The sequence below is a fragment of the Phoenix dactylifera genome, chromosome 5, assembly GCF_051530095.1.
Source record: "Phoenix dactylifera cultivar Ajwa chromosome 5, Ajwa_hap1_PhDact_Kaust_v1.1, whole genome shotgun sequence".
NCBI classification, from domain to species: domain Eukaryota; kingdom Viridiplantae; phylum Streptophyta; class Magnoliopsida; order Arecales; family Arecaceae; genus Phoenix; species Phoenix dactylifera.
In genome coordinates, this window is record NC_143194.1 from 19,323,249 (window position 1) to 19,345,078 (window position 21,830).

Consider the following 21,830-nt stretch of genomic DNA (forward strand, 5'->3'; position numbering starts at 1 on the left):
AACCCAATGCGGCTCACTCGACCCATATGCCATATTCCACCCAACCAACCTATACATGGAAGAGATGCCAATTTGCCTTTTTTTTGTTTTTTTTAGCACAATCTTGCAAGTCCAATAGAATATTCCCACCTTCGCATCCCTCACCATAGATTGCCCCAAGGGACGCTCCGACCGAATCAAATCAAATCACAACGATACCTGATCTACGGTCGTCATCATCCCAGCCTTTGCTTCTACACATGTCTGTCTCCACTACAAACTCCTCCCTTGTATAGGACTCTCACCTCACCCGCAGCCGACTATATAATGTCCGTCACGTGAGAGGGGGCATTCTCTGGGGTTCACTTCGCCCCCAACGCTGTCACCGCTCTTCCGTTCCCTCCGTCGGAGATCGGAGGGTGAGAAAGAGGGTTTTGGCCGTCAGCTTCGATCTAGGGTTCCAATTCTTGCGATCAAGAGTCCTTCTTGGAACCCTGGTTCGTGGATCTCCCGCCGATCCATGGGCTCCTCCATGCCCCAGTGGCTCGATATCTTCGAGATCTACGCGAGATACTGCAGTGAGCGGCCGGACTCCTCCTCTGACCTCGGTTCCTTCTCTTTTCTTGCTTTATTTCTTTTTCTTGGATTATATTTGGTTCTTGTTTTTATTTTTATCCGGTGGTCCCGGAATTTGAATCGGAATGCGCTGTTTTGGATGGTTTTGATGCGAATTTCTCTTCTTGATGAGGGAATCTGTGCATTGGCTTGGCAGGTCTGATGGGTTTAGGGTTTTGGGTGCTATTGGGGCTGTAGTTGATGTGTGGAAGTGGAAGGTTTGTCTCTTGGAGACGTGGGTTGTGCAGAGGAGCCTTGATGGTTAAGCGAAGCAACACGAGACAGTATTTACATTTTGAACTGCTAACCCCTGTTGTTTTGACCTTGAAATGGAGCAGTTTGATAGTGTGATGAAAATTTTCGGTGCAATTCTTGTTTTAAGAACCGCATTTATATTGTATGCGCCGCGGTAATCCTAAACGGGTTCTTCAATGAAAAGAAATTGCTTTCTTGGAGGGCTTAATTACTTTTTATGCTGTCAAACAAAAAGAAAACTAAAGGATTTTTAGTTGATTTTACAAATTCTACCTGTGGCAATAATTTGAGGCGTTTACTGAAAATTTTGGCTTTGTTACTCCATGCCATTCTAGTCAATATATCTAGTCAAGAACAGCAGCTGTCAGTAACTGAAGGCAGTAATGAGCAAGTTTTATTGAAGTAGCTTTTTCCTATTTTACAACTGCATTGTTGAACCTCTCTCACAATTTATAACCTGCATGTTGGACATGACCTTTGACGTCTTCTCTTTTCTCTTTTTAACACCAGCAGCAATATGCAATACTTTCACCAATTTGTTCCTAATTGTTGTTGATGAAGCAGAATACAAGATGTGACATTTTACCTTTTTCATGCTAAGCTTAGAAGGCATTTTTTTATATGGATCAATTGTTTTTCCACTAATATCATGAAGCATGCTTCTTTATTGCGAAACACAGGCTTGTGAGCAGTAGTTATATGTCTTAATTTGTAAGGTTGTAACCTAATTATAATTCATATGTGCATGGCATCCAAGTGCACTGTTTATTTTTTATTATGTTTTATCCATTTGACTTGATTTTGTGGACGTGTATATTTCCATATAATTTCAGAACACAAAAAAATTATTGTCAAATCATTTCTTTTATTACTGAATGTTATATTGATGGTATTCATCAATAGATGTTGTATCAAGAAATGACTATGCTACCTCAAAGGAATTATTGGCTGTGCTTTCAAAATCATTGGAGTACAGCGGGCAAAGAAGGTGGGTCCTTTCGTTGTGATATGTATAAACTTCAGCTTTTTGAAGATTGCCGAACGTATAATAATATTCATTTTTTTACGTCTATGTATCGGAAGCTCTTAAAACGAGGAGACCACACCTTTGCATTGCATATGTGTTAGAGCACATAGCCATTGAGATAAACTTGTTTATGATTTGCGTGATCATTTTTGGCATACCATGCTCAACATAGTTCTAGCATGGGAACCTAAGCCATTCAATAAAAGGCTCACTATGTTGTTCATCACCGTAAATTTTGCCGCGTGAAAGACCTAGATTATGGATTACTGCCTGTGTTTGATAATTTGACAGAGGTATTAGGACAAATGGTTAAGAATAATAACCACATACTAACCATCGGGAGTTTTTGTTGTAAAGTCTAGATTGCTCATTTACTGTACTGATTTATGATGTGGGAGGTCCTATTGAAACCCAAGCTGGTTGATGGATGATGATGCAGCCCATAAGTATGTTTTGCATGAGAGTTGTTCTAGTTATGTCTCCCTCCCACTGTCTTTGCTTCCGTGCACTATTTTTTTTTCAATGTTGACATGCATAAACATGCATTTTTGTGCTTTTATAGCTCAAAAATTGGTGCATTTGTTTGTGACACTAGCTCCTCCAGAAGATTTTCCCCCCTTTTGTTTGCTAACTATCTCATCTTGATCTTTGATTTTCAGGGAGGCAATTTTTAATGACATTTACAAGCTTATGTCATGTCTTGACTTGTCTGTGAGTGTTAACTTTTAAGTTATTTTCTTTTCTCGGACGACTTTCACTTATCAATCTTGTAGTTAGTTTATTGGGTTTTACGTCGATATACTAAAAAAATGTCCTACTGGTTATTATCTTGCAGGTAGATTCTCGTAATTTCAATCGCTTCTATGATTTTGTCTTCTTCTTTTGCCGTGAAAGTGGGCAGAAGAACATCGGTAAGATTGTTTCTTGGTTCTTTTTTTTTTTTCAAAGAAGGAAAAACATAACCAAGCTAATGTTTAGATTTCTTTGTTATCTTGATTGGTATCTTTGTGCTTTCAAATATATTTCAGCTGTACATAGGGCCATAACTGCCTGGAGATTAGTTCTGAATGGAAGGTTTCGGTTGCTTAACCAATGGTGCAACTTTGTTCAGGTATGAAAACTTTAAATGCATGATTGTTGCACAGCATAACTGCAAGTGCTTTCTTTCAGTCAGTCCCTGACAACAGTTGTAAAGTCTGCCCTGATTTCTTTTAAATTTGAGCTATCATATATGTTCCTTTAACTTTTGTTCTTAATTGTCTATCTTCTTGTCATAACCGTTTCCATATAAAATCTTGTAGAAAGTTGCTGAGATCTGATTGAATTTGTCATATGAACTGGTGTGAAGGTTACAACCTAGTTGATTTTTTCACAAAACTCCATGGTAGAATAAAATCGAACTGAAAATTTTCTTTTAAATTGTCTACTATTTTCATATCAAACTTTCATTTTTGTGAGAGTCATATGCTTTGGTAGTGGCATATCTGAATTGACTTTGTAGGTTTTGGCATGACTTTGTTATGAACTGTCAGTCATTTGAAAATTAGTCATAGACTTTTAGGATAAAGTGTGAATTTTGAATTAAGTGCTTTACAATGTTGAAGTGCATCAGAGTTTTCTCTAGTCAAGGCACATCATCATGTTCTAAATTATGTACTAAAATCCAGGTAGCTTTTGATAAAGAAACGAGTGGCATACACACACATATCTTTTTAAATGCACATCGTGGATTTTGTCCGCTTAATTTGTCATCTGTTTTGTTCCATGGAGTTCTCATCTGCTTTGTTCTATGGAGCTTGCCTGTAATTGTTTCTTAATCCTACAGATTCCTGTGATGACCTTTGACCCTAGAGCAGTTTTATTTATTTATTTATTTATTTTGAACTTAGGAATATCAACGTCATAATATATCTGAGGATACTTGGCAACAAGTCCTGGCTTTCAGCCGATGTGTAAATGAAGATCTGGAAGGTTATGATCCTAAAGGTAATCATGAAGTGTTACATTGTCATATTTGTTTCTTACTGTGGTATGATATCTGAACATCCTAAAGCATGATTAAACTCCTTTGGTTTATCTTCTAGGTGCTTGGCCTGTTCTTATTGATGACTTTGTCGAGCACATGTACAGGTTTGGCTTCCTTCTCCAATGGTGATTTGTATGTACGAGCTTTTCATGATATAGTGAATGTAATATAATTTGAAAGTCCTTTAGTGCCACTTTTAGTGATTTATTTTTTAATGACAATAGTTTAATTATCAGTAGTACTTATTTGGAATGGAGTAAAAAAATACTTGTCTCAGTGGTGGACTCTTGTCCACATGTACAGAAATGGAGATTCCACCTTGACTTTGCTTCTAGGCTCTGCTCAAAAACAATAGAGGTGTTATATGGTAGGAAAAGTCAGTGGCTGTTGGTGCACAAATTTTCTGAGATCTGTCAGACCTTCTTTTTCTGCCTTGATTCCAATCTTGTTTTCCTTCTAAAGTCTTTTTACATGCAAGCATAGCTTGATGGCAGCGCCAAGCATTTGGGACTTAAAGCAAGGGAATGGAATCTGGCTGACTTGTCTTGATACTTCTTCTTTCTATGTCCCAAGACTCGTGAATATCTATGGTTTCCAAAGACCAAGGGATCGATCTGGCCTCTTAATCCCTTTATTTCCCTCATTAGTCAAATCCAACTTGACATCCTTTAATAGCGATGGCTTTAATAAGAACGATTGATGACCTCTCCTATTTCTTGTAGACATGATGATGTATACACCCTTATGTGAGACTTATGTGGTAGAAACTTGAATACAGCCATTGATGGTATTGGCACATGCTGAACTCGTCAATTTCTGAAAATGAGATCTCAGATCTGAGATTTGAGACTAATGATCAAATTTGTTTATTTATGCATGCTCTTGTGTGCAGTATCCTATATGTACTTGAGGTCATTGTGGACCCAACATCCAATGAATTGCTACGTCATGATCTTATGGATGAATTCGTTGCACTGAATAATGCACAAACAAACATATCCAGTTAGTATAGGTTAAGGGAGTAGAACACTATAGAAGTTGTAGCATCTAGGCTAAAATAATGTAAATAGTAGCTAGATAACAATATTCACTGGATTGGAGCTACTTAGGGGAAGGAGACTGGTGAAGTTCTCACCTCTCCCTCCCCAAGCTAGAACACCTTTAGGTATATTTAAGAAAATGTGTGGTTTTAATGCATAAATGAGTTGATACAGATGCAAATCTAAACAAGACAAGAAATAAAATAAAATAAAATAAAGTTTAAGAGAGCAAAGAGAGAACCAAGGTAAGGATGTTCAAAGCCATTACATCATCTGTGGTCCTCTAGAAGTGATGCTCTATCGTTGCTTTCCTGATCGGCAAGTTAACCTCTTCACGATATCACGAAGACATGAGGACAGTATATGACAGGATGCAGCTACATTTGTTGATGTAGTGTGGATGGATCCCCTAGTTATAGTAGGAAAATAAGTATGTGGGCACATGAGAAAATGGTAGAAAACAGAAAAATTATGCAAGGATTCTTAAATATAGACATTTGATTTGTCAGCCTGTTTTTTGAGCCATAGAAGGAAAATTTTCCACATCTTCATGAAATATATGCATGAGTTTCAAATTGGCAGCGAGATAAACTCCCTTGTCATGGTTTTTGAACTGTATTGCTGGTTTCCAGTCTTCAAGTTTCTTCTTCTAATCTCTTGGAAATGTCCCTAGCAACTGCATGCTCTGCTTAACTGGAACTCTCCTTCTGTGGCAGCCTTGTTTACACGATGTTCTTTTCCAGATGCAGAATTAGTCGATCCAAAAATTGCAGCACTGAGGATTATATTTTTGGCTGTGCTGACATGGAAGCACAACCTAGTATATCTAACACTTTCAGTGGTATTTGTTTCTCGGGAACTCCAATAGTTTGAATTCAAAAACCCGTCTAGTCCCCAACTTGAGCTGTTTTTCACCATCAATGATTGCATTGCAGGATTGAATCTGCTCCTTGGATCGAAGAGGAAATCTCCTATAGATACCGATGAACGTGATGAGGAAGAATCAAAGCTTTTAAACCCAACAAACTCAGATCATCTGATGAAGTCCAAGCGATTGAAGCAAACTTTTGTTGCCAGACCTTCAGAGTCTGACTGGGCTACGAGTATGGTTGATGGTACAGCTGATTACCATGCTGAAATGAATAAACATAGCTCACTTGGTTGTCTGCAAACCTCAGCATGTGCAGTAGACAATAGCCTATCCAAAGGTTTTGAAGGATACCTTTGTATAGGGTGCTGTTTCTTTGATCAGAAAAGCGGGGTTTCATACACATGAATACACATCCAGGTTACAAACTACGGAAACGTTTGGTTTGATCGCATCCTTCAATTATGTATATGCATTCCCCCGTTTTTCCGCATTTCCCCAATTTATTCTTTTGGCCTGTATTTCTGTGATCTGTTCATACGATGTAGTTGAGTTATTTTGTTGTAAAATTGTTGTGCTTGTACTTGTTATCTCAGTAAGTAAGACGTGCTTAAATCTACCTTCTGTATGAGTTTGTTTTCTCCATCAAATGAGTGAATGCATGTCTAAGGTATTGCTAGAGTTGAGGCATTATTTAGAAGACTTTGTTGGATTCTGGCTTCGAGAAACTCTTGTTTGGTACGTTGGCATGTATCAAAATCTTTGGGTTTGGGGTTGGTACCAATGACCTGGGTTTGAGTCTGGTCCTCACCGTAAGTATGGCTGGGATATTTCCTGTCATACTTCAAAAAATAATAGCCGGTCGATGTGGGTAATGTTTTGTGTTCAATGGCCGACCGCTGGCAATGTCAATTTACTGGATTCACATAACTCATTTGCATGATTTTATGAACCAAATTCAAAGAGATTTTTCTTAGATATGAGGAAGCTTTTCTTTGGTCCATGTTCGTAAAGTTCCTCTAGAATGAGTTCAATTATCACCAGGTTCCTGGCAGGAGTATTTAACTGCACGGTGAGATGATACCGTGGTAGACATGAGTTCATTGGACCTGCACGAGTAATATGCAAAGAATGTACCCGTGAAAAAATATATTGTCCTCGTGGTTGTGTTCGTGAGACTTGCTGGCAATTGCGTTAGTACTCATCCCGTTTGCATCCACGGTCTCGTTAAAGTCTTTTCCTTTAAGTCTACCGCTAACAACTAAGGCAGTGATCCCTGCTGGCTGCTAGTCACAATCCTATCTTGTCAATGGTTTAATGATCCTTTCTGAATCTTTGCTGTATCCAAACAGTGGCCTCTGTAAATTTCTAGTTTAAATTCAATAAGAAGAGAACGAAGATCTGCATTTTTGATGTTTCCTTCTCTCCAAAGTTATTCTCACCTGAATTTCTCAATCAGTTGGTGAAGTTTCCGAGTCATGCTTTCCATGCATCATTCTCATAGTAAGGAATCTGTTGTAATTTGGAAACATGTCATTTTTTTTTAAAAAAATAGCAAGTTCTTGATGCGTTTGCTGCCCACTGATGTATGATTGGTTAGGGTGTCTGTTTGGTATTGCTCTTGCTGTTTTAGTTCTCAAAAATCAAAGAAACAAAATGGACTGGACTGAAAAACATGTGCGATGAAATCTTTTTGTTTTTTTAAATTGTTTGTAAAATTTTAAGACCTTTTGGAATCTAAGCCTTATTGCTTCTAGAAAAGAGTGAAAAAAAAAATAGCATAAGTTTTATGCATTTGCTATTATCAACATCAATCTCCATGGAATATTTTACTAATTTGTATAGAAACAAAAATACAGAACCAACAACAATACCAAACAGGCCCTTGATGATCTTGATATAGATAATTTTCCTGATCTCTTGTGATGGTTTTAGCTGCACTGTCATCAGTGTTTTGAGTTAGAGAGAGAGAGAGAGAGAGAGAGAGAGCCTTTGTTTGCTTTGAGCCAAGATCACTTGAAGACAATGTGAGAAAAGGCCTCTCGGCTCAACAAGCATCAATGATCAACCATTGTAGTGCATGGTGAAAACATACTGGTTAATGGTCAGTATTCAAGTATTCCTTTGAAGACAATGCATGAAAATGAAAATTACTTCATACAACTGAGTAAAAGGAAGAATCCATTCACAACCGAACAATGCTTTTATAGAGCATGAAAGAATGGTGGATATGTTTGTGAAAGTAAATGCTTCAAACATATTTGAATGAAGGCAGGCTCTTAAAAATTTTGCCCATTGATCCAGCGGAAGTGGGCCTTTATCTGACGCCATGGTGTCACACATCAGCTCATTGCTGGCCCCTCAATGCTGTGAAATAAACAAATATTCCGCTTCAACATGTGCACCCTCTGAACAATCTTCAACCATGAAAGAATTGTCAAGTCACAGAATGTGATGAATATTGGTGTTTGGAGTTGCTAGGAGTTGGAGATGAATGTGCCAACATAACCAATGCCCACGACGACAAAAGCAATGGCTTGGAGGTAGATGTAGACATAGCAGTAGTTCTTTCCCTCGGCAACATTATAGGATGCACAAAGTAAGAGAAAGACAGCAAATCCAAGTTCTGAAAAGTTGATCCTGAGAAACAGAACATAGTATGCCTTGATATCAGTTTCATTTCTACGTAGGTAGTAGGATCTTCTGAGATAAAATTGTAGTTACCTGTCTCTCAACTTATTTGGGGACTTTTCAGGCAAAGTGATATCAGGCCTCTCCATGAGAGTGTCTCCTAGCTTCTCTGTTACAACCCATTCATTCACATTTGCTGTCTCCAGTATACCGATCAGGGCTGCTTTCATGCGATGCATGGACATGACATTCTCAAACAGAATCCAGAATGGCATTATATGGAGAGAGCTGTTACACAAAATCAGAGACTAGACAATTCAAATGCTAGTTTCAACAAAAGAAAGGGGAGAGACTTTGGTCATTAGAATGAGAAATTTCTTGGGCAACGAACCTAGGATTTCTGATGGCATTGAGAAGGGTAATAGTTGTAGGGATATAAATCACCCCCCATATGGGAACACTGACTTCTGGAACCAAGACTGATATTGGGACTACCACACAGTAGAGAAAAAAGGTGGCAATTGGGGCTATAATTCTCCGTACAAAGAAAAAGCTATAGATCACATGGAGTTTCTTACATAGGGATACTTCCTGCTCCACATAAAAGACACAAAAGACATGATTGTTAAGTAACATCCATCCATATAAGTTTTCAAAGCTTATGTTTTTGAAGAAGGTTTACCTTGGTCGATATAACATCCCATGCCATTTTTCTGAATAAGTTTGCAGCACCGCATGTCCACCGGTGCTGCTGGTGACAGTAAGCCTTATACGTACATGGCAGTTCACTTTTGACCTGCCATGAGAATGTGATAACACCTCTAAGCGCCACCAAGTTACTTATTTAGATAATTCTGTGAACAAGGATAAAATCAATACCTTGATGTCACCAGCATATAAAAATTTCCAACCCTTGAGACTTGCTCGAACAGCCAAGTCCATATCTTCCACAGTGGTTCTATCATTCCAACCTCCAGCTTCATTGATAGCCGATATTCGCCAGACACCAGCAGTCCCTATTAAATACACAAGTGGTAATTCTTTGAAAAAAGCTGACCCGATCCTACCCTATTTGAGTCAGTTTTAGGTCAAGGGTATTTTGGTTAGGTTCGGGTATGGGTTAAATTTTATGAGCTGAAATTTTAATGGGCTGGGTATGTATCTAGCTTCGACCCAACTCGGGTTATAACGGAAGAGTTCAATTTGGGTTGGAAATATTTAGGTTGGGTTGAGTTGATGAACTTGGATAATTTTTTTGGGTGAATGGTCTTTTTCTCGATACAACCAGTAAGAACTGTAAAGATTGGATTTGATGAGCTAGCTTAGATTGCAAAACAGATTAGGTTGGAGTCAAATGGGCGACCAGAGATGTTGGGTGGGATCAGGTATGGGTCAAGGTCTTGTATGTTGTTTATGCTTACTTGACCAGACCCAACCTAACCCATTGCCACCCCTAGGCATTTTATTAGCAAGTAAAAAGTTCTGATTTGATCTTTCAGCAAATGTTATCTAATTGATGACTTTTCTCCTGCTAAACAATTGAACTGACTCTAAAAGATTAGTTGTTGGTTACCGTTGAAACCGAAGAAGGAATAGGTAGATGAGCCTGCTTCTTGTTCTACTTTGAAGTGATAATCTAGGGACATCTTCTGTATCCTTGTCATCAGGCACTTGTCATAATTCACTGCAAAATCGCGCGGCAAATGCCACGTCAATAATGTCCTGTCAATTGAGAAATAGATAAAATCAGAGCAAGTAAAGCTATTGTCTTTGGTACTAATTTTTTTCTCATGTGATTCCATATTTAAAATTAAATATCTCAAAATATGTTTAAACTCTTGGATGCCAGGTTTGCACAGTATAGAGCTTATGCCAAAGGACTAGGGAGGGGTGAATGACATACATATATCTGTGCGGTGTTCTGAAATCACTGAATACCACTGGGAACATGGGGATGGCATAGAGTAGTTGTAAACTAGCTGCCAGCTTTGCTTTTCCAGTCTGAATGTTCAGAAATTAGGAGACTCATGAGCCTGATGTGAACATTATGGAGTTCAGCAATTTCTGGTGGAAGGGTGGTACATTTGGTGAGATGCACCTAGATTGCGTACATGAGAAGAAGGCTAGCAGTAGCACCAAGAAAGGAGACAGGGAGGATAGTATGAACAAGTACAATAAAGGCCAACTTCAGGTAGAGACTAGGTCTCAAACCAAGGTCAGGCTGATTGGCAATAAGGAGGACAAGGCTTGATAAAAGTTAGTGGGAGTATCGTTATGTGATGCGAAGACAATGATTTAGCCAATTGTAATGAAGATCAATGTAAATCAATTTCAAAAATTGATACAACAAGTATAGTCAATTGTGTTTATGTTGAGGATTGTCTTAGATCATCTGGAGCTTTCTTTTCTCGTGTTAACCTGCAATCACCTATATGAATAAATTTTCTTTCCTAGAAAGGGGACATATTCAGTCATTTGTCAGCTAATTTTCTTATTTGATACATGACCTTTCTAAATGAGCCATCCTTTGTATTCTTTATCAGCCTATTCGTAAGTTTTAATTTTTTTTTAATGGTGGAAAATCAGACTATTTAAAGTTTATGATACGAATCTAAGGATGGAGTTCATTAGTTCTTTTTTGGAGAGACCTCTAATGAGAATTTTTAGTGATATTTTCATGTATCACCAGCACAGATTAGATTAAATGAAATGGTTCATGAATTCTTACTTGTCTTTGCATTACAAAAACTGTTGGTGCAAGGTAAGGTCGAATTACTAGTCTGATCAATATGACTATGATCTACTTGAAGGAAATTTATCTAGTGGAATGCATGTAGAGGGCATTTAAGAAGCAGCTTCTAGCTACCACAGGCGTATTTGACAAGTATCTTTTAACAGTGATGTCTAGCTCCCGCCCCAAATTGCGCAAGGAGAGGAGAAGGAGAAGAGAGGAGAAGCCAATGGATGTGAGAAAACAAAAGTTGATTTCTCCATTTTCCAAAGTCTGTCTCAACAAGGGTGAGAGCTTCCCTTTTTATAAACAAAATAAAAGAAGCGGATTCCAATCCATTTTGGAGTCCGAAAATATCAAGCAATCAGACCTAATCTGATTTGACATAAAGCTGCTTTACAAAAGTAAGAAATGACTTAAAGCATCTTTAAAAAGGTGAAAGCGACGTAAAGGTGATTCCTTTTGCAGAGTGGTCTTGATCTGACACCACTTTTCTGGAAAGTAGATTCCTTCCTTGCTGATGAAGCAATAATTTCTTCTCGAGAATGCTTTCCATCTGGCAGGTATCTTATCCTGTCGATCTCAGATTATTTTATTCTGATGTTGATGCCACTTTTTTGCCTTTGTCTTTATCCGGGATAGATTTTACTGCTCCTTTTCATGGTCTCCTAGTGAGGACTGACTGCCATATTTCCTCTATTGGAGTTAGGGTATTCTAAACTTCTTGTTCTTCATATGGATCTTGTGCTTCTCTTGCTAAGCATACATAAGTGTTGCTTGCATCTTCAGGAGTATTAGAAGAAGACTGCTTTGATAAGACAGATTTTACTGATTTATCTTCAAATGCTTCAAGAAATTCCTTCTTAATTTTTTCAAAGCATCTTGCCTTAACTTCTTCTTCAGAGATGTTGGGATATCTCCTACTTAATTTATGTTTCATTGACATAAATAAATTGTCATCATTAGTGCTGGACTGCTGAGGAGATCCAAATATTTTTTTCTCTTTATAAATAAGAAGATTTTCTTGAATGGTAATAAGTATACCATCTAGTTTATCTTTGGGCATACCAACCCACCATTTGTAAAAGGCATTCCTTTTTAGCACCGGAATGTTGTTGCAGTCAAATCCAGTGGATAGAGTCCATTTCCATATCCATGGAATTCTATTTTCAATGAAGTAGATCATTGGGCAAGTACCAGTACGTATCTGGTCATCTGTCATCTTATTGATAGTTGGATGGTTATCCACCCATTCTTCAAAGAGATTAAATACTTCTTTAGGTAATATTTTTATGTCGGGGCCGAAGAAAGTCTACCATTTGTTGAACCAGCCTGAGATAGGCTTGGCCAAGACATCAGGATGTACCTGCAGAAACCAAGAATGCTTTTTTCTTGGGGTTTTCATAATAAAATATGTTAGTAAATGCTTCAACGTAGTCCCAGTAGGTTGCTGTGACTTCATGGCCATTTTTTTTAATAATTAGTGGTTTGTTGGGATCCAGTCCCCATTCCCGCGGTTGCATAATCCTGCAAATAGTACATATTACTATAGTTGATATAGTTATTTATATTATTATTATGGAAATTATGAGTAATTTTCACAGATTCAGTGAGGAGCAATAATTTCTCCATCATCTGTCTATTTTTGTCATCCATTGAAGGATATCCTTCATCGTCAAAGTATTTCTGACGTATGCACCATGGATCATCCATTTGTTGAATATCATTTTGACCTATGTACATAATGATTTGTTCGCAATCATTTTGCAAGAACGAGGTGTCAATAGTACTTTCTTGAAGCACCTTCTTCATCGTTGGTTTTGACGATGATGTAGAAGAGAGATTTTCTCTTACAACATTTTGTTATTCAACCTTCTTTTGTTTCTGCTGATTGAGATAGGTTGCTAAGTCCACCATTTGTGGTACTCTTTCTAGTTGTTTATGAAACAGCAAATTCGCTGTATTCATGGAAAGTGCATTGGCACTGCGTCCCCTATTTTCTCGAGAAGAATTTTTTCCTCGAGCATATGTTCCTCGGAGAGGAATCATCCCTGCAAAAATTCTCGTGTTAGAAAGTCTGGAAGAGAATTTTCTTCAGATTTAATATATTCAATATTAAAATCGAAGACAGACAATTGTGCCTGCCATCCAGCAAAGATTTGTTTAGATACTAAATTCTTAATATCTTTCTCTATGATCTGTTTTGCTACTATGCAGTCTATTCTCAACAAAAATTGTTGATTTAACAGATCACTCTGAAATTTTAAAATGCATTTAACTATTGAAAGCATTTCTTTCTTAATTATAGAATACTTGATTTGAGTGGGATTCCATTTCCCAGAAGTATATCTTACCAGAATTTCTTTATTCTGACTTGGATCTAATTTGAAATATCTATAAATCAGTTAAAACAGATTTAAAGCATATTGAATCAAATAGAAATTTGAAGTAGATTTAAAACATGAAATAAATCAGTTAAAAATAGAAATATCTATGCTAAAGCATGAAAATAATCAATTTAGTGCTAGAATAACTAGCCTAGAAACCAGTAGAGAAGAATCTAAGAAATTCTCTTTAAAAGAAAAAGGAAAAGCTATAATTCAGGAGACAAACGACCTTCCTGAATACTTAAACATATTGAATCAAATAATATACCAAAAGTGGTATATAAATATGACTCTAGTAATAAACAAGACTTTTGTACTAGAGAATGCTAAAGCATTGATAGATAGTGCTGCAGACTTAAACTGCATCCAAGAAGGGATAATCCCAACAACTTATTTCGAAAAGACAATGCAGACATTAACTGCAGCTGGAGGAAATAAGTTATCAATTAAGTATAAAATTCCAAAAGCACATATATGTAATCAGGATGTTTGTATTAAAACATCTTTTATTTTAGTTAAAAACTTAACACAGAATATCATCTTAGGAACTCCTTTCCTTAATGATATTATGCCAATAACAAAAGTAGACAACTCTGGAATTTATACAGAAAAACAAGGAAAATAATTAGTATTTCTGTTCATAACAGATCCACAAACTAAAATGATTAATGAAATCAAGGACATCCTTATTAAAAAGGAAAGCCAATTAAACTTCTTAAAGAAAGAAGTAAATACCTATGATATAGAAGAGAAACTGAAAAATCCTTATAATCAAGAAAGGATTAAAAGATTAGAAAATCAGTTTAAAAATGAAGTTTGCAATGAGCTACCCAATGCTTTTTGGGATAGAAAAAGTCATCAGGTTAGCCTACCTTATGAAGAGTCGTTTGAAGAAAAAAAATATTCCTACTAAGGCTAGACAAATACAAATGAACCAAGAATATCTCAAACTATGTAAAAATGAGATAGAAACACTTCTGAATAGAGGATTAATAAGAAAATCTTATTCTCCCTAGAGTTGTACTGCTTTTTATGTAAATAAAAATACAGAAAAAGAAAGAGGAAATCCAAGGTTAGTAATCAATTATAAGCCCTTAAATAAAGTGCTGAAATGGATAAGATATCCATTACCAAATAAGAAAGACTTGTTAGATAGATTAAATGAGGCAACTATTTTCTCAAAGTTTGATTTAAAATCTGGATATTGGCAGATTCAAATTAAAGAATCTGATAGATATAAAACTGCTTTTACAGTACCATTTGGTCATTACGAATGGAATCCCAGTCAGAATAAAGAAATTCTGGTAAGATATACTTCTAGAAAATGGAATCCCACTCAAATCAAGTATTCTACAATTAAGAAAGAAATGCTTTCAATAGTTAAATGCATTTTAAAATTTCAGAGTGATCTGTTAAATCAACAATTTTTGTTGAGAATAGACTGCATAGCAGCAAAACAGATCATAGAGAAAGATATTAAGAATTTAGTATCTAAACAAATCTTTGCTGGATGGCAGGCACAATTGTCTGTCTTCGATTTTAATATTGAATATATTAAATCTGAAGAAAATTCTCTTCCAGACTTTCTAACACGAGAATTTTTGCAGGGATGATTCCTCTCCGAGGAACATATGCTCGAGAAAAAAATTCTTCTCGAGAAAATAGGGGACGCAGTGCCAATGCACTTTCCATGAATACAGCGAATTTGCTGTTTCATAAACAACTAGAAAGAGTACCACAAATGGTGGACTTAGCAACCTACCTCAATCAGCAGAAACAAAAAAAGGTTGAATAGCAAAATGTTGTAAGAGAAAATCTCTCTTCTACATCATCGTCAAAACCAACGATGAAGAAGGTGCTTCAAGAAAGTACTATTGACACCTCGTTCTTGCAAAATGATTGCGAACAAATCATTATGTACATGGGTCAAAATGATATTCAACAAATGGATGATCCATGGTGCATACGTCAGAAATACTTTGACGATGAAGGATATCCTTCAATGGATGGCAAAAATAGACAGATGATGGAGAAATTATTGCTCCTCACTGAATCTGTGAAAATTACTCATAATTTCCATAATAATAATATAAATAACTATATCAACTATAGTAATATGTACTATTTGCAGGATTATGCAACCGCGGGAATGGGGACTGGATCCCAACAAACCATTAATTATTAAAAAAAATGGCCATGAAGTCACAGCAACCTACTGGGACTACGTTGAAGCATTTACTAACATATTTTATTATGAAAACCCCAAGAAAAAGCATTCTTGGTTTCTGCAGGTACATCCGGATGTCTTGGCCAAGCCTATCCCAGGCTGGTTCAACAAATGGTGGACTTTCTTCGGCCCCGATATAAAAATATTACCTAAAGAAGTATTTAATCTCTTTGAAGAATGGGTGGATAACCGTCCAACTATCAATAAGATGATAGATGATCAGATATGTACTGGTACTTGCCAATGATCTACTTCATTGAAAATAGAATTTCATGGATATGGAAATGGACTCTATCCACTGGATTTGACTGCAACAACATTCCGGTGCTAAAAAGGAATGCCCTTTACAAATGGTGGGTTGGTATGCCCAAAGATAAACTAGATGGTATACTTATTACCATTCAAGAAAATCTTCTTGCTTATAAAGAGAAAAAAATATTTAGATCTCCTCAGCAGTCCAGCACTAATGATGACAATTTATTTATGTCAATGAAACATAAATTAAGTAGGAGATATCCCAACATCTTTGAAGAAGTTAAGGCAAGATGCCTTGAAAAAATTAAGAAGGAATTTCTTGAAGCATTTGAAGATAAATCAGTGAAATCTGTCTCATCAAAGCAGTCTTCTTCTAATACTCCTGAAGATGCAAGCAACACTTATGTATGCTTAGCAGGAGAAGCACAGGATCCATATGAAGAACAAGAAGTTCAGAATACCCCAACTCCAATGGAGGAAATATGGCAGTCAGTCCTCACTAGGAGACTACGAAAAGGAGCAGTAAAATCTGTCCCGGATAAAGACAAAGGCAAAAAAGTGGCATCAACATCAGAATAAAATAATCTGAGATCGATAGGATAAGATACCTGCCAGATGGAAAGCATTCTCGAGAAGAAATTATTGCTTCATCAACTAGGAAGGAATCTACTTTCCAGAAAGGTGGTGTCAGATCAAGACTACTCAGCAAAAGGAATCACCTTTATGCCGCTTTCACCTTTTTAAAGATGCTTTAAGTCATTTCTTACTTTTGTAAAGTAGCTTTATGTCATATCAGATTAGGTCTGATTGCTTGATATTTTTGGACTCCAAAATGGATTGGAATCCGCTTCTTTTATTTTGTTTATAAAAAGGGAAGCTCTCACCCTTGTTGAGACAGACTTTGGAAAACGGAGAAATCAACTTTTGTTTTCTCACATCCATTGGCTTCTTCTCCTCTCTTCTCCTTCTCCTCTCCTTCCGCAATTTGATCCATTGGCTTCTTCTCCTCTCTTCTCCTTCTCTCCTTCCACAATTTGGTAAACAATGAAAAATCTGGTAGTCTCTTCCTCATAATTTTCCATGAATTTGTCGAGCCTATAATGCCTATTTCCACATACATGATTCAACTATCTTTGAACTTATATTACCGTAGATTTTTTTTTTTTATCGTATTACTAGTTGGCCTAGCATTAAACTTCTCAGTTCCAGTAACGATCCATTACTTTGCTTCTGCAATGTATTTGGTACTAAATTCAAAGAGGAATTAATGTTATGGCTTCTGAAAATTTTGAATTACTATATGTCATCTTCTTTTAATTACTACAATTAATGGAGATTGCTGGTGATTTTTTCTTCAGAGTTGCGAACACTCCAATTCCTCGTGAGGACAAAGGGCCTTTGACATACTCACATTAAATAAATCTCAACAAGTGAATTTAAGTTATTCAATAAATTTTTGAACTTCTAGCAGCCTTCCTAACTACAACACATTTTGGAAGTCAAATGACTTGGTACATACCTCAGGTTGAATTGAATAACAATTGACAGTGCATAAATTCATTGCTCTGGGTTTTGAATTGAATACAAGTAACTTCAGGATACTTATGATTTAGGTCTTGACTGATGTAGCTGGGACCCATAATCTGAAGTTCAAATTGCTTCACTATTTACATCTATAATTCATAAAAAAATTTCAAAACCCAACTGATAAATGGACCATGATATAATAACTACCAAGACTAGGACTATAGCTCATGTTAGAAAGAGGACATGTGCTTACCAAACTCCCACCGTGCTTGCACTAGAGCAATGTTTGAATTATACATGAGGAATGGGATTGTTTTTATAAGAAAATCAGATTGTGGTTGGAAATCAGCATCAAATATGGCAACATAGTCACATTGTTGGACATAGCTTTGCTCCATTCCTTTTTTCAGGGCTCCTGCTTTGTACCCCTTCCTGGTGTCCCGAACTACATAGTTTATATTCATGCCTTTGCTTGCCCAAATCTTGCACTCAAGTTCCACCAAATCCTGCAGCAAGGAAACGTTGCCATGACGAATGGAACATATTAGAATTTGCTAGGGGAATCAAACCTTTTGAAATAGAACAAATTGCTAGGCTTCTCTTCTATCGGATATAGTTAGATTAGATTCAGATGCAGGAATCATGTATTCCTCTTTGAACACCCCTGACACCATGTTGCTTGTATGTGTTTGTCCATGAATTTTAAATGTATCTGATTGAAACTGTAGGACAAAATAAAATCTATATTGACCAGTTTTTACATAGAAATAACGTTTAAATATTCAATTTGAACTAAATGATGCCCTCTAGAAGACCTTGAAGGCTTCTTGCACCAATTCCAGACCATAAGAATCATGTCTGGTAATGTGATCTTAAAAGGATGAAGATTAATACATTTTAACGGGAGACAACTAGTTACCAAACTTTTTTATCTGCAACTCACTGTTTTCAGAAACTAAAGACCTGGCTGCATAATCTAGTAAGTGCTTGTTCAGGTGTTGAGGAGTAGTGTCACTTTAGGTTTTTTCCCTAACCAAAAACTATGTAGATGCATTATGACGGTATCCATCAGCAAAATTTGCTTGAGTGTTCTCTTCTACGCTAGAACCCATGGAGCCCATGACCTGATATGCTACCTTATAATATGTCAAATGACCAGATCATCTAGAATGTTTGTTCTAGTAAGAAATTGTTAGGGATGTGGCTCTCTACTTTATTCGACTATTGATCATATTTTGTTACAAGAGAATTTCATACAGTGCTGGAGCATTAACATCATGAAACATAAAGACTGATACACAGAGCAGTTGTTCGACATTATCATTATCAAGATTTAGAATGTGATACATAGTTGCACATTCATGAACATATAACATAAAGTTATTTGAAAAATTCGATGGGCTGAATTATGTGTTCAAAAGGAAATCAGCATTTTAGATGGTTCATATGGACTATGCTGCAGTTCACTTTTTTAGGAAAAAGGAAAAGAAAATATGGAGCTTCTTTACTTAGGTAATGTATTTAACATAGGCAGCCATTTTGTTTTCTTAGGACTGCTGATTACTATAGTTTCAATTAGCAGCAATGTTAAAATACTGCAGAGAAAAGGAAGTTGTCATGAATGGCAAAATCATGGAGCCAAGTTAATCTAATCCTTCCCTCACCTGATTTTGACCGCGTTTCCTACAAAAATAATAAGTGAATCTAATCCCTTCACTGACATCTGTTCCCCTCCAATGAGAACCACTAAAATCTTACTATTTTACACCTACTCTGATCATCCCCACCACAATGTGTCCAATGGCATTATGTCATTAATTATTGACCTACACTCGAAAAGGACAATTATTCAACTATAGAACAGTGGCCTGATGTCAGCTTAACCTCAGGTTGATGCATTATTTATATATGGACAAGTGGCTTGTATGATAGCCATATCCTAAAGGGTGGGACCATGGGCTGATGCATAATCTATGTAACAAGTGATATCATCATAACTATACTCTAGAGTGGTACCTTCCAGTGGACAGTTTTTTGTTTTTAACACAACAGAGAACAAGGGAAGATCCCCTTGACATCGCAGAATATGCCATCTGTATTGAGTAGTCAGATTTGGATTACAAAATAAAGCTATCTTAGCGAAATTTTTGAGAGAAAGAATCTCCATGGTATTGACTTTCCTCTGGCTCACAACTTTGTGGTAGCCCAGGCTGTCAAGAAACAATATGACAATGAAACAAACGAAGGAATCGGATTTGTTTTCAACTTTGAAGCAATCACCATACATCTGCTTCAGCGTTCCCATTAGCAGTCCTTATCTACTCAGACTACCAGCACAGAAACCTTGTGAAAATGAACACAAGGTGGAGCCCACACCAAGACCAAGACCGCAGGATAATATTTCTAGACTAAATTACAAAAAACTCTTTAAGATTAGGGGTAAATTACAGTTACCCCCCAATAGCATGAAAAACTAACGCTTACCCTTGAGGTTTATTTTTATCCAATATGTTAGTCTATAACTTATCAGTCAAACCATTAATTTTAAATAATACTAAAATGCCACTTCAGAAAATTTTTAAAATAACCAAAATAATCTTATATAATATAACAACCACCCAGAAAACGTATGTATCCTCCTTCTCGCTTAGAGAGGCAATTTTAACTTTTTATATGAGGTAAACTGATTTACTAACACCGTTAAGTTAAATGTGTGTAAGTGTAGATTTTATAAACAACCGAATATAAGTATAATCTATTTAACAATGCGAGGGGCAGGAACAACGAGGTTTGCGTGTACTCTGCGTACATCATGTCTTTGTATAATACTATTCACCAGTTTATCAATATATGAACGCCTTCTAGCTTATGCTTTCATGTGATGAGGATTTGATGCAAGTTATATACCTTAATTACTGGGTCAGTTGAGTCGTCGAGGACTTGGATTATGATCCTGTCCGGTGGCCAGGTAAGTGCACATGCTGCTCCAATGGACAGTTTGTATACCTGGACGTAACAAGGCATTAAAGCGAACAGTAGAGCACCACATGAAATAAAAGATAGAAGACAAGCACCATCTACCTCTCTCTCATTGTACATGGGAATCTGGACAAGGACCATGGGATAAGCCTGGCTCCCCATCTCCACATCCCCTGTTACGGGCTCCCATCTGTACACCTTCTCGGGCCTCCGGCGGAGCAGCTTGACCCCAAGGCTCACCGCACTCATGTGCACCGCCTCCATCACCAGCATCACTGACATGATCATCGACACCACCACCGCTGCTCTCAGCACCGGCGCCACCACCTCCACACGCACCTCTCTCCAGATAAAGCTCGCTTGGTCGGGAAAGAAGTCGCCGGTGTAGCGATGGAAGAACTCCAGATATTGGGCCACTGATTGCCGAACAGAGTGCGATACATTGGCTGTAATGGGAAGTAGTTCGGAAAGAATAGATATTATGAGCCATTGATCCAGGATTCCTTTAAGGAGTAAGAAGTATATAAGATGGCTAAGAAATGAACGAAACTTGCCTGAATCGATGCCTGTGGAGAGGAGGATGGAATGGTGGCGGCGCCAAGTGTTGAGTTTGAGAAGGGTGGCTGCTTGTGGGGTGGCGGCTGTGGAGGCGAAGGCCGTGGTGGCTAAAGCCACCAGCAGTAGGAATCTCATTGCCCTTCTCTCAAGGAAATGGCTATTAGTCTTTTCTCAAGGCTTTCTTTCTCCAGTCCTCCTCCTCTTTTTCTCTGAATGACAGCGTGAGATGTGAGGGCGGTGGCTCGTTGGAACACGTTTTCGGCCCCTTTCTCTTCGTTCCTCTCTCCGTGTCCGGTCCCAGACTCGCCGCGATGAAGGCTTTTGCGGGCCTTGCGCGGAACTCCTGCTAAGTAATTAACAGGAAACTTCTTCCCCGGCCAATAAGAGCTCGACGCATTGTCACGTACGGATTTTTTAATAATTTTGTTTACGTGTCAAGAGATGAATGGCTTCTTTGGACCAGAAAGCCGTTGTGGTAGGTTTGGTTTCTGTGGCTTGGAGGTTGGCGGGAATCGGTCATCGTAGCGGTTCCTTCACCGTCCTCGATGATCTCAAGAAACTATAGAAAAGAATTGCTGTCTCTCCCTGTCACAAGAAATTAAAATCAACGGCGTTGGAGATCCCGCACACCGTAAATGACAAAATGGTGCGTGGGGTTGGTCAAATGCCTCATAGATACGCGAGATCTGATCTAGATTTTTGTCCTCTTTTCATGACGTAGAGGG

General features: G+C 37.4%; 2 protein-coding genes across 9 annotated transcripts; one reads left to right on the top strand and one right to left on the bottom strand.

Annotated features, from left to right (window-relative positions):
• The first annotated feature begins 287 nt into the window (after positions 1–287).
• On the top strand, positions 288–6,429 carry LOC103718809 (defective in cullin neddylation protein AAR3). Of its 7 annotated transcripts, none has more exons than XM_008807793.4 (9): positions 288–557; positions 1,753–1,837; positions 2,536–2,587; positions 2,712–2,787; positions 2,905–2,987; positions 3,766–3,862; positions 3,961–4,006; positions 5,686–5,783; positions 5,878–6,429. In XM_008807793.4, exons 1-9 carry the CDS (start codon positions 500–502, stop codon positions 6,216–6,218), a joined length of 936 nt encoding a protein of 311 aa, XP_008806015.3. In that variant the 5' UTR covers positions 288–499; the 3' UTR covers positions 6,219–6,429. The 7 variants fall into 7 exon arrangements, with proteins under 7 accessions (XP_008806015.3, XP_008806012.3, XP_008806016.3 ...); XM_008807790.4 differs by having other exon boundaries at positions 318–587; positions 5,659–5,783; XM_008807792.4 differs by having other exon boundaries at positions 339–557; positions 5,659–5,783.
• A 1,458-nt stretch (positions 6,430–7,887) lies between these two features.
• On the bottom strand, positions 7,888–21,389 carry LOC103718808 (putative glucomannan 4-beta-mannosyltransferase 2). Of its 2 annotated transcripts, XM_008807789.6 has the most exons (10): positions 21,102–21,389; positions 20,650–20,993; positions 20,476–20,574; positions 17,822–18,074; positions 10,015–10,125; positions 9,321–9,457; positions 9,124–9,237; positions 8,833–9,032; positions 8,535–8,729; positions 7,888–8,450 (listed from the first exon to the last, which is right to left on the bottom strand). In XM_008807789.6, the coding sequence occupies exons 1-10, from the start codon at positions 21,238–21,240 to the stop codon at positions 8,288–8,290; spliced, it is 1,755 nt and encodes a 584-aa protein (XP_008806011.1). In that variant the 5' UTR covers positions 21,241–21,389; the 3' UTR covers positions 7,888–8,287. The 2 variants fall into 2 exon arrangements, with proteins under 2 accessions (XP_008806011.1, XP_088577878.1); XM_088721752.2 differs by lacking the exons at positions 17,822–18,074; positions 20,476–20,574; positions 20,650–20,993; positions 21,102–21,389 and adding an exon at positions 10,345–10,544 and having other exon boundaries at positions 10,015–10,163.
• Positions 21,390–21,830: the final 441 nt, after the last annotated feature.

What these genes read in the sequence shown, in the direction of transcription:
- LOC103718809 (XM_008807790.4), top strand. Translation starts at nt 500, where the DNA reads ATGGGCTCCTCCATGCCCCAGTGGCTCGATATCTTCGAGATCTACGCG. An exon ending in GAGTACAGCGGGCAAAGAAG is followed by an intron (nt 1,838 to 2,535) that starts GTGGGTCCTTTC and finishes TTTGATTTTCAG; the next exon opens with GGAGGCAATTTTTAATGACA. An exon ending in TATATCTAACACTTTCAGTG is followed by an intron (nt 5,784 to 5,877) that starts GTATTTGTTTCT and finishes ATTGCATTGCAG; the next exon opens with GATTGAATCTGCTCCTTGGA.
- LOC103718808 (XM_008807789.6), bottom strand. Translation starts at nt 21,240, where the DNA reads ATGAGATTCCTACTGCTGGTGGCTTTAGCCACCACGGCCTTCGCCTCC. An exon ending in CTCCACAGGCATCGATTCAG is followed by an intron (nt 20,994 to 21,101) that starts GCAAGTTTCGTT and finishes TTCCCATTACAG; the next exon opens with CCAATGTATCGCACTCTGTT. An exon ending in CAACTGACCCAGTAATTAAG is followed by an intron (nt 18,075 to 20,475) that starts GTATATAACTTG and finishes TCCTTGCTGCAG; the next exon opens with GATTTGGTGGAACTTGAGTG.